The sequence below is a fragment of the Benincasa hispida genome, chromosome 12 (assembly GCF_027475165.1).
Source record: "Benincasa hispida cultivar pf3 chromosome 12, pf3_genome.v1.1, whole genome shotgun sequence".
Classification (NCBI taxonomy): domain Eukaryota; kingdom Viridiplantae; phylum Streptophyta; class Magnoliopsida; order Cucurbitales; family Cucurbitaceae; genus Benincasa; species Benincasa hispida.
This window is the reverse complement of record NC_143489.1, coordinates 13940397-13952144: the sequence shown is the minus strand read 5'-3', so window position 1 is coordinate 13952144 and position 11748 is coordinate 13940397. Positions and strand designations below refer to the sequence as shown.

General features: G+C 31.8%; 3 protein-coding genes across 3 annotated transcripts; 2 read left to right on the top strand and 1 right to left on the bottom strand.

Moving 5' to 3' along the window:
- The first annotated feature begins 653 nt into the window (after window positions 1-653).
- LOC120092835 (axial regulator YABBY 5-like) lies at window positions 654-3763 on the top strand. Its single transcript, XM_039051060.2, has 7 exons — window positions 654-1079; window positions 1214-1372; window positions 1492-1615; window positions 2175-2223; window positions 2382-2457; window positions 3108-3182; window positions 3408-3763. Exons 1-7 carry the CDS (start codon window positions 912-914, stop codon window positions 3483-3485), a joined length of 729 nt encoding a protein of 242 aa, XP_038906988.2. The 5' UTR covers window positions 654-911; the 3' UTR covers window positions 3486-3763.
- A 4091-nt stretch (window positions 3764-7854) lies between these two features.
- LOC120068329 (Pentapeptide repeat-containing protein) lies at window positions 7855-11533 on the top strand. The gene is made up of 7 exons (XM_039020057.2): window positions 7855-8170; window positions 8271-8472; window positions 8572-8601; window positions 8892-8998; window positions 10731-10765; window positions 10992-11120; window positions 11210-11533. Exons 1-7 carry the CDS (start codon window positions 8029-8031, stop codon window positions 11402-11404), a joined length of 840 nt encoding a protein of 279 aa, XP_038875985.1. The 5' UTR covers window positions 7855-8028; the 3' UTR covers window positions 11405-11533.
- Window positions 8695-10297, bottom strand: LOC120068330 (uncharacterized). The gene is made up of 2 exons (XM_039020061.2): window positions 10165-10297; window positions 8695-9908 (listed from the first exon to the last, which is right to left on the bottom strand). Exon 2 carries the CDS (start codon window positions 9885-9887, stop codon window positions 9144-9146), a length of 744 nt encoding a protein of 247 aa, XP_038875989.1. The 5' UTR covers window positions 9888-9908; window positions 10165-10297; the 3' UTR covers window positions 8695-9143.
- Window positions 11534-11748: the final 215 nt, after the last annotated feature.

The window sequence follows — 11748 nt, the reverse complement described above, 5'->3', positions numbered from 1 at the left end:
ACTCAACTCAAAAATGATAAATTTGTATGACATGATATATACAAAATGGGGTCCTTTTTTATGAGGAGAGAGAGAGAGATTATAAGATGGAAGGAAAAAATAACAAAAAAAAGTGATGATGGGGCTATAATTGAGTTATGATGAGGGAAGTGAAGTGAAGTTGAAGAAAGAATTGAAAGAGCCCTAACTCCTAAGGAAGGTGACCATCTAGAGCCAAGAAGCTAAGAGTATGACCTTATTGTCCAAGAGGTATTACAAGATAATAATATTCAAGATAATGTAATAATAATAACAATATAATTGTATATTATTATTATTATTATTTGAATTTTGTTGAAGATGGGGTTCGGAAATTGAGGAAAGTTAAAAAAGAAAAGGGGTGTGGATTTTAATTTAAGACCACACAAAACCAGAAGACAACACTCTCTTTAACTTGTGAAAACAACAGGTGCGTGTATGAAAGCTATCTCACTCCCATGCACACGTCCCTTTCTAGCTCCTTCCCCCCACATCTGCCGCCCTAATTTCAATTTCATTTTATCTTTTTTTTCTCGAAAATCCCAATTTTTTTTATTCTCATATCATATCATACCATACATACATACATACATACATGTATAAAGGAAGAGATGGGGAAGCTAGGATTCTCTTATATATCTATCAGATCCAATAGATGATCTCAAGATCTTTTTTTTGTTTTTTTTTTTTTTGGTATTGTGAAAATAACTTTGTTTCAAAACTCATTATCATCAAAGAGAAAGGAAAAGAAAAGAAAAAGGCAGATCCAAGGAAGGTGGTTAATCTGTCAATCCCATCAATCAGTCAAACCCCAATCTAGATCGACTCCGACCAATCATCAATCAAAATTTTTTTTTTCATAAAAGTGAAGAATTACAATAATTTTTTTGGATATGTCATCTTCTTCATCTTCTTCTTCTTCACCTACTTCTACTACTACGACTACGTTATCTCAACAACATCTGCAGCAGCAGCAGCAGCAACAGCAGCTGGACCACCACCTTCCTTCTCCTGAGCAACTCTGTTATGTCCATTGTAATATTTGCGACACTGTCCTTGCGGTATTTCTCTCTCTTTTATAGTAAAGTTTCTTCCTTTCATATTTCTTTCCTCTAAAGTTTTGATCTTTTGTGGTTTTTTTTTCATCTGGGGTTTGTTGATTTTGTGTAAATTTGTTGTTATTTTTCTTCCTCAGGTTAGTGTTCCTTGTTGTAGTTTGTTTAAAACTGTGACAGTGCGATGTGGACACTGCACTAATCTGTTGCCTGTCAACATGCGTGGCCTTCTTCTGCCTTCACCTAATCAATTTCATCAGCTTGGCCACTCTTTCTTTTCTCCTTCTCATAACATTCTCGTAATTTTTCCCTTTTCTTTTTTAAAAAAGTATTTATTTGATTTATAATTATGTATTCATTTCTTGCTTTGAGCTAAACTCTTATTTTGAATTGCATTATTATTAATAATTGTTTGTAGGAAAATATGGCTACACCAAATTCCAATTATCTCATCAACCAGTTTGGAGCTACTACTAACAATTTTGGAATGCCATCTCGAGGAGTTACTGACGAGCTCCCTAGGCCACCCGTTATCAATAGACGTGAGACTTATTTCATTAATTAATTCAACTTCTCCCCATATCATATATATTTTTTTTCCCTAAACAAGATTTAAATCAATTAATAACAAAGAAAAAAAGTGAAAACTTTTAAGATAGTTGAAAAAGCTTCAAATTTTGTCAAGCATGTTATTTTCAATACATAAATCTTGGCTAAATTTTGTTCATGTAGTACTTATAAGTTTCTAAGCTGCTTACAAGAAATATTTCTATGTAAAAAAAGAAAAAGGGTATTTTTTAAAACTTAAAATGTCAATCTCTAAATCTCGACTAGATATTATAGAATAATGTAGGGTACATATGAAGCCTGCAGATAATGATAATTTTAGCAAAAGGAAGATAAATTTTGTTGTTCAGGTCTGCCAGCTAGAGTAGGAAGCTAGGTTTTTCTTGTGCAGAGAAATGAGAACACATATCAAAATATACATATAAAAAAAGCATATATTATACAAAGATAAGATCATTATTAATTGATTAATTAATATTTGTTTTTTTTTTTTTTTTGGTATATTATGTTATTTGAATACATCAAAATCTTCAGCTCCGGAGAAGAGACAGAGAGTGCCTTCTGCATACAACCGTTTCATCAAGTGAGTAATGATTTGAAGAAACACATTTATTTCTCTTTATCTTTTTCTCTTTCTTATTCATTTTTTTTAATTATGTTATTTTTTTTCCATTAGTTATAGGAAAAAAAAAAAAGAAAAATGAAAAAAATTGAGTGGTTGGATCAAAATTTTGCATGCAGGGACGAGATCCAACGAATCAAGTCTGTGAATCCCGATATATCCCATAGGGAAGCCTTCAGTGCCGCTGCTAAGAATGTAAAACCCTTTATTTTTAATTCAAATATAAACATTTTTCATTCAAATTTAATTTTCATCCCTCTATTTTAAATTTATTCATTATAATTTCAATAAATCTTCAATTTAATCTTTTAAGATGAATTTTTAATTAAATAAATTATTATTATTATTATTTTCATGCAAAAACATATGCTATGTAAACGTGCTTTCAAAATTTATAATGATAATGTTAATAAATAATAAGTTTTTAATAAAGAAATTTAACATTAAATTTGTAATAGTGATTAGGGACTAAAATGATAGTTTCTTTATTACTATTTCTTTCTATGTCTTTTCAAATAATTTACGATTGATTTTTTTTCTAATTTTTAATTTAATATATTTCAGTTTTAGTCTTTTGTACTTGAAAAATAGATTAATTTATTCTTATTATTACTTTTATGAACAAAAAAAAAACACTCTGTGAGTGTTTTTCAAAATTATAGTGACAATTTTAAATAAATAATAAAACATTTCGAAAAAATCAACAATAAATATTAGAAAGAACCATGGAGAAGGACCGAAATGATATTTTCTTTATCACCTTTCTCCCTATTTCTTCTCAAATAATCTAGGGTTTGTTTAATTTTTTTCCTTCATTAATTTTAATTTTAATTTTATAATGGCAGTGGGCCCACTTTCCACACATTCACTTTGGTCTCATGCCCGACCAGACAGTGAAGAAGACAAATATCCGCCAGCAGGTAAACCAAAAAAAAAAAAAAAAAACATATTTGAATAATTGGTGTATTCTAATTCTCCTTGTATTTTGGAAGAGAATGAACAATAAGATGTATAGAATAGAACCCTATTTTGTTGCATATATTATTATTATTATTGTTTAACAGTAAAAGAGAAAGACTATAGCACAAAAAATTGTGGTTGTCCTTTTAATTTGTGACTGTTTGTTTATATAATTGTGAATGTAGGAAGGAGATACTCAGAATGTTCTGATGAAAGATAATGGATTCTATGCTTCAGCCAATGTTGGTGTCTCCCACTTCTGAGTCATTGGTGGGGTTATTATATCATATGGATATCTGTTTTTCTCTCTCAACTACCACCAAAATTCCTATCATCATTATTACTTACTTTTTAATCCCATCTACTACTACTACTAGTGCTCATGTGTTGATATATTAATTATATCTTAAATACTCTCTACTCCTAAGTTAGCTACCATGTAATTTCCCTTTTAATGTTATGTTGATTATGAACTAGCTACTATATATTTGGCTCACTACCACTACTACTTGATCAATGCATCTTAATTAGTGTGTTGTCATGACTACTCTACTAATTATCATTTTTCTTCCCTTTTTGAATGCCTTTTCTCAAAGATTTAAACTATTGTGCAAGTTAATCACTATTTTCCTTGATTTTTATATATGAAGGTTTTGGAAGTGTTTTTTTTAGTTTATTGATGATTTAATTGTTAGAGATGTGAACTAACTCGTTCAAAATTAGCTTATTACTTGGTTGAAAATATGTAAGATATATCTGTGTGGGTGGCATTGGGTGTTGCGTGAGTGAATATTTATGGAAATTATATTTGATCTTGTGAAATGAATATTATTATATTTTGATATATATATATATTTTTTTTTGGGAATTCTATTATTTCATTATAGCCTAAGTTGTGCAACGAAAAAAATACCCCATAAACTTTGGGGTAAGATTCAACACCCTTTAACATTGAAATTTGTTCTAGAAAATACTCATGGAGAGTTTTTTTTTATAACAAGATACAAATTAACATGATGAGGTGACTATAAAAAAATCTAAAAGGCATACATGACATAATTAATTTATAATATAATTCTTGTAAATCGACATAATGAAAATAAATTGGGTAAATGATTTTTAAGAAAAAGTGATATTACATTGTAAGTTTGATGAGAAAAAGAGAATTTTCACGGGTAAATACTTTCAATAGAACTTAAGCTCTATTTGATAATGATCACATTTTTTGTTTTTTGTTTTTAAAATTTATTATTGCTCACTTCTAATTTTTCAATGATAATTTTATTTTATTATAAAAACACTTGAAGCCCTTTTAAATTCTAAAAAAATAAAAAATAAATAAAAAAAAGAGAGAAAAGAAAATGACGTCATGAAGTTCATGGGTTAAGATATTTACTCCTATATGGTTGAGATTCATATCTTTTTTAATTATTTTTTTGGTATTTAAGTTTGCTCATCCCTAGACCATGAATTTGTTAATGTAGGATATTTCATAAACCCATTTCTGCATAAGACTTATGAAAATTATTGTACTAACTTTAGGAATCATGTGAACCTACAAGATATATTTTACATCGGTTTTATCCTTTATTTTTTTTTTCTTTTCTTTCACATGTTGAATGCCGCCAGACCAAACCTGTGTGATTTTTCTTACTTACTTCTCCGTACATTCATAACCAAAAATTACCAAATTTTAAAAACTCTATTGCCCTCCCTTTGACAATTATTATCTTTTTATCTATTTAATTTTTGAAAATCATTCTCATTTTCTCACATTTGAATATCTATCGAATTCTAAAATTAAAAACAAAATTTTAAAGATTACTTTTTAGTTTTTAAAACGTTGGCCTGATATTGAAAACACGTTAAAATTTAGACGAAAAAATAGTGAGTAGTATTTATAGGCATAATCTTCAAAATTAAAAATTAAATGGATTATGAAACGAGACCTTGTAGATTTATTCATATTAAAATCCTAAATCAAACCTCAGTATTTGTAGAAACTAGAGGTGAATTTGGTTGGCGTTTTGAGACGAGAATTTAGATCAGAATGATGTTGAATGATAGTTAATTTAGTAGTGATTTTATTTTCCAACACACATAACGATGAAGAGTTCTCACTTTTTTGATTAATCAGTGCTGACATAATAGTTGTTGTATTTAAAACCTGCCACTGTACTTTTTTTTTTTACTTTACAACATATCTCCGACGTACCACTATTCAAATTTATATATTATATAGTATTATATCAATATTTCTTTCAATTATGTATCATTGTACCTCAATTTTAATAAGGAATGTGACAAAATAAATATATTGCCTTCACGAATCGAATTGAATGTCTTCTTTCAATTAAGTACTACATTGTAATTGCTAAACTTTATATTAATGAAGTCTCTTCACTTTGGACATACAACCTCCCTACACGTAGGTGATAATTGTACTAAACTGAATTACCATCTCCTTGTCTCTTTACTTTAGTTTATTATGTATTCAGTAAATTGTTATTCATCGTGTTACAACATTTTATGTGACTTGTGAGATTTCTCCGAACAAAAGGGATTAAATGTGTAGTTTTTTTAACCTAAGTTTTAGTCATTGCTCTCTCTAGTTATACCAAACACTTGACTTTTCAAACTTATTTCTTTCCTGACTAAATAACCATAAATATTGCAACATAAGATAACAAGAAGAAAAAAAAAAAGAAAAAAAGAAAGCATATTTAATATTATACGTAAAGATATGACTCTAGGTATAAACGAGGAAACTCCCAATGGCGTCAAAAAGATGGACACTTTAAGGAAATTCATAACAATATGAGATTGAAGTTATCCCTTTGGTTTCTATTAATGGGGCATAGCTTTTAGGAATGGCCATCTGAAATCTGATGAAGCACTGATACCCACTAAAACCCACTAAATTTCAAGAAGAGTGAAAGAAAATGATGCAGTGGGGAGTTGTTTCAAATATGGAAGAAAATATATCCCAAAGTACTTCCAACAAAAGATGCTTCCTTTCTCCAAGACAAGAAAGTTAGGATCTTTTTAGGCAAACAGAGGGCAGGCAATGGAGGAAAAAACACCAACAAAAAAAAGGGTAAAAAACAATGGAGATCGAGTAGAGAGCTAACTCATGAAGGATTCAATATTCGTCCTCCTCTTTGACATGAATCTTTTATGGCAGATAAGCGTGACTTGTAAAAGCCAAAAGCAATTATTGAATAAAAGGCCTTTGGTGGAAAATAAAAATTAAATAAAAAGAGCTTCAGACACCACAACGTCTGTGTCCGCTGATGAAAAAGGTAACAATTCTGATGCTTGTCCCTCCATATTCAGTCTATCTCTTTAAAAAAAAAATTATATTTTTCAATGGAAGAACAAAATGAAATCTTCAACTTCAACTACATGCTAGCATGCATGCTTCCAGCAGTTCCACATTTCAGCTTTCGGTTAAAGCATTTTTACTTATCAAAAGAAGAGACAGTGACTTAATGCATAGTAAAATTGTCAATTACCACCAGGTCAAAAAGAAATGCATACCCAGAAATTCTGACTGAAAAAAAAAAAGGAAAAGGATTTTTTTTTTTTTTTTTTTTCACACTGCTGAGATTTAAAATATAAGGAAAAAGAAGATGAAGAAGAAGGAAGTGGTATAGTAATTTTCATGATTATTTGAGAGAGAGAGAGAGAGAGAGAGAAGGCATTGTGGGTCTGAAAGGAAGAAACTTTTACCCAAGAGTTGTGTTGGTTCACTTTCTCAAGGTTGAAGAAGATATGAATTAAAGTGAAAAGGATTCGGTACACATTACAAGTTTTTATTAAGCTTTCAGTGATGGTCGGAAAGTAGTCCATCTCAAATTAGGGGGGAAATTGGGGTTCGGGTGGGTGGGTGTCTTTCTTTGGGAAGGAAAAGTAAATGTAAGAAACAACGGGATAAATGTTTGGTTTTACTTGATGTCTAATGAATATGTCACTTGATCATGTTTGTTACCAAAAGATGGAACTCTACAATTATGAAATCTACCTTGATATTTCTACAAGTTTTTCTACTCTATTAAACAAACAATATTACCATTTGAAACGTGAACCTAACCCCATACTACTGAGTTACACGACAAGTATTGACAATTAAATTTCGTTTGTAAGTTAACAATCTTTTTTTCCAGAAAGATGGGCTTATTATGCTATATGAACTTTAGTTGCTTAATTAAGACATTTTTACTTCTTCCAAGAGTTAGTAGGTGAATCTGATTTAGTATTCTAATAAAGAAATCAACTCTAATAAGTTGAAAACAGTATTCATAAACACCACAAGGTCATACTCCTCATAAGGTCGGAAGTTTGTATCCCCCCTACCCCACTTTATTGTAGAAAAAAATTTGTTAGATTTTGAGTTTTAACAATTTGAAACTTGAAAAATGAACACGATGTCAGCCGAGTTCAAAGCAGCTTCCAAAAAAATTGATGTCCGGCCCACTGAGCCTGAAAACAAGGCCGATGCCAAACCCAATAAAGCCCAATGGCCCGAGAGAACAACACAGATGAAGAGAATGAAGTCGAAGGACTTCACAAGCAGAAGCAGCCCAAACATGACTAGTGCATAAAATAGCGAGAAAGGCAAACCAAACAACTAGCGAACACGTATGCAGATCCTTAACCAGAAGTTGTCTACCTACACAAAGAAACTGATAAAATAACCTATAACACTAAACCTCTTCCTGTCCAGTCGTTTTCTTTCCCCTCTTCTCTGCTCTTCCAGCAAAATATTTAATTTTCCTGCGCAGAAAGATCCCCCAATTCCAACTCATGGCACTTTCTTCCATTTCCTCACTATCAGTAAAATGTCTACCCTTATCTTCTTCTAAATCAAAGCTTCCGAGTTGTCTACAACCCAGAAAACCAATTTCCCTGGTCTCTCAAATAAACCCACAAAAGGATCAAACTCAAGGTGAATCATGCTATTCTTTTCTTCCTTATTTCTCTAGTTCTGATGGCGGCTTCTGCCTTCCATGCTTGTTGAACTAACTTGAATTTCCTTGAAAAGGAAGATTGTTCGGAGAGGAAGCACATTGGTAAGAGTACAGAGCCCAAGAGATGGCAAAAGTTGGTTTCAACTGCTTTGGCAGCCGCTGCAGTCATTAGTTTTAGTTCGGGCATGCCATCAATTGCCGAACTCAACAAGTATGAGGCTGAAACCCGTGGTGAATTCGGAATTGGATCTGCCGCTCAATTTGGTTCTGCAGATCTCAGGTCTTTAGGCTTTCAAGATAGTACTCAGTTCCTTTATTGCCAAAATGATTGAACAATACTTGCTTATACTGATAATTAATAAACTTCTTCTATGAACAGGAAGGCAGTGCATGTTAACGAAAATTTCAGGTAATTTTCAACCTGTTTCATTTCATCATTCCTTTGTGTCATGCTGCTTTGATTCTTAAAATCCCTGTTACGAAGCTAATCACAATGGAAGAATTGGAAAGAAACTACAGTTCGAATTCAGGGCCAAAGGAATACTACAAGTAAAATGGAGTCTTATAGTAACCCCAATCCCCCCTCCCCAATTAACAACATTAGATATATAAATGAAGTGAAGTCTTGAAATTATAACTTCCGGAGCAATATTATACTTGGTGCTCACTGGTTACCATTGAAACTAATGACTGATACAGGAGAGCCAATTTCACATCTGCTGATATGAGGGAATCAGATTTCAGTGGCTGTACCTTTAATGGCGCATATCTTGAAAAAGCTGTTGCATACAAGACAAATTTCTCAGGTAAACTAGATACTAATTATCATAGGATGAGGATCATGAATGACAATGAAACCATTGAACATGAGCTGACAGAACTTTGTATGGAATGACTTATTCCGTGGGTTTATACATAGTATCACAGAGAAACTTGATCAAATCATCGGTCTCAAATCCCTTTGCCTTCAAGATTTATGTTGGTTTGTATTGATTTAAACGTCTTCTTGCCTTGCCTCCATGGGCAATTTGGTGATGCCGTCAAACCCTGCACCACAACCCTTTTTGCCAAAGGTTCAGGGCAAGTTGCAATTTCTCCTTGCTTGGATTTCACATTATCAAATCCTCTCGAAAACTTTCTCCCTGTACTTCTGTCCTCATTCCTAGATGTCTTCCTCAGTGGATCCTCCAAAATGTTATAGTCTACAGACCCTATTCTGCCAGTGATTGGACTAGCTCGAGAGAAACTCTCACCACTTGATTTCCTTGCAACTTTAGTTAATGCTTCATCATCCCCATTTCTTTTCTTAGCTCTTGAATCATTCTTCTGCAAGCATTTTGAGCCATGTCGAATTCCAACCGGAGGAGCACCTCTTCCACACCCAGGAGGAAAGCTTCTAATCGCTGAAAGACCCTTCCGAGGTGGATGAAACTTAGGCAAGTTATCCTCAACATGTTCTTTTGGAACATTGACAATCTCATTCTCATCTTCAGAAAGACTTAAAACAGTAAGTGAGTCAACTATCATTGCAGAATCAAGTACTGCATCTTTCATCATTGAAACAAAGTAGTTCTCCGGTTCCAACACCCTAGAAGTTAATCTATGATTCCTATTGCACTCCATCAAAAAATGAAGAAGAGCAAAAATATTTTGTTGCTGGACCTCCATTGAAACCTCCGGAGTTGATGACTCCATTGAGAATTGCTAAATCAAAGCCTATCCATATAACAAAACAAATTAAACAAAATAATCTGACTTATATACAGACATTACATAGAAGGAACCAACAAGTGACCACTTATTTCTTGACAGACAGATTGAATAGATTACGAAGATTCGGATGAAAACAAGACTTAACAAAAATAGACAAATCAGAACCGCAAAAACAGATGAACAATAATGGTTTTTAGAGACGATTTACAGAAAAGTGATCTCTGAAATAGAATAATACATGAACAGAGTAAAATCGAACCTTTGAATCCAGAAAAGTGATGTTTATCTTTTCATCAGTATCAATGTGGTCTCTCAGATTCTAGGGTTTGCTGAACCGCTCTTTCCTTTCCCGTTCCTTTCTTTAGACTTTAGAGCTCCGTTGAAAATTTCCCGCGACAACGGACTTGCTTATACTTACTCGTCCGTACGACGTGGCTTTACGCCGAAAAAACAAAGAAAAAAAAGAACTCATTTATTTATTATTTTTTAACAATGGAATTAATTTTAAATTTCTGCTTGTAATTTGATTTCTATAGTTCTATGATTTCGAAATTATTTTCATAATATAGTAAAAAAGTCATTAAACATAAAACATATGATAAATAATACATAGTTAACTTGTTTGAATGCAACATATTTATTTTTTTTTTTTATAATATCTTTAGTAATATCCATTGACTTTTGACATTTTTTTCAATATTTTTATTGATATTTTTTTTATATATAAAATTTAGATCTCGACATTTTCGTCTACATCTTCTGGCTGAAATGCAAAAAAATGTGCTAATTATATTCATATCATCTCAATTTTTACTATTATTGTAGGTGCAGATTTGAGTGATACATTGATGGATCGTATGGTAAGTTATTTATTTACTTTACTTCTATTAAGATGTAAATTTATATTAAAATATAATGTTTCATATTTATATAAATAAAAGTTTTAACAATTGTGAGATGAAAGATTGAAAATTAAAATTTTGTGATATAGTTGATGACTTGTTCTCTAAATAATGTTTGGATTAACGCTGATAGATTTTTGTTAACAATGATAAAGAGGATTAACTTTAATTTGGGATCATTCAGGTACTAAATGAAGCAAATTTTACAAATGCAGTGCTAGTTCGATCAGTGCTGACACGAAGCGATTTAGGCGGTGCTATAATTGTAGGTGCTGACTTTAGTGATGCCGTCATTGACTTACCTCAAAAGCAGGTTAGTTTTTTAAACTTAATTCAATTGGTTAAGACTGTGCCTTATATTTAAAATTGCAAAAGGTATATGATATGATTAATAATTTTCAGGCACTATGCAAGTATGCGAGTGGGACGAACCCAGTAACGGGGGTGAGCACGAGGGCGAGCTTAGGGTGCGGAAACAGCCGCAGAAATGCGTACGGAACGCCGTCGTCTCCTCTGCTCAGCGCACCGCCGCAGCAGCTGCTTGACCGTGACGGTTTCTGCGACCAAGGCACTGGCCTTTGCGAGGCCACTAAATAGATAGATGTGTACATATATTATATATTCAGTTCAACTTGCATTAAAATGGAACTTGGAGGACTTTCTTGGAAAAGTGTGGATTTGTTTGTATATACTCTTTTAGACGGCAAATACACCCAGCTTAATTAATTACTGTTCTTTATTATTATTTTTTTTTAGGTTTTTAAGTTTTTATTTCAAACACGTGTGTAAATCAGATCTTGAATTTTGATATTTTTTTAAAAAAAATTGAAATGCAGATGTTTTAGGGTTAAGTTAAAAAATAATGTGTTTTTTCTTTTTTTTTTTTAAGTAATGACAAAAATAAGATAATAAGAAAGAAATTAAAAAATAAGGTGGAAGAG

Bases quoted from the DNA above. Each gene is read 5' to 3' on its own strand.
- LOC120092835 (XM_039051060.2), top strand. From the start codon at position 912: ATGTCATCTTCTTCATCTTCTTCTTCTTCACCTACTTCTACTACTACG. The intron at 1,080-1,213 runs GTATTTCTCTCT...TTTCTTCCTCAG, and splicing joins TTTGCGACACTGTCCTTGCG to GTTAGTGTTCCTTGTTGTAG. The intron at 2,458-3,107 runs GTAAAACCCTTT...TTATAATGGCAG, and splicing joins TCAGTGCCGCTGCTAAGAAT to TGGGCCCACTTTCCACACAT.
- LOC120068329 (XM_039020057.2), top strand. From the start codon at position 8,029: ATGGCACTTTCTTCCATTTCCTCACTATCAGTAAAATGTCTACCCTTA. The intron at 8,999-10,730 runs GTAAACTAGATA...CTATTATTGTAG, and splicing joins ATACAAGACAAATTTCTCAG to GTGCAGATTTGAGTGATACA. The intron at 10,766-10,991 runs GTAAGTTATTTA...GGGATCATTCAG, and splicing joins ATACATTGATGGATCGTATG to GTACTAAATGAAGCAAATTT.
- LOC120068330 (XM_039020061.2), bottom strand. From the start codon at position 9,887: ATGGAGTCATCAACTCCGGAGGTTTCAATGGAGGTCCAGCAACAAAAT.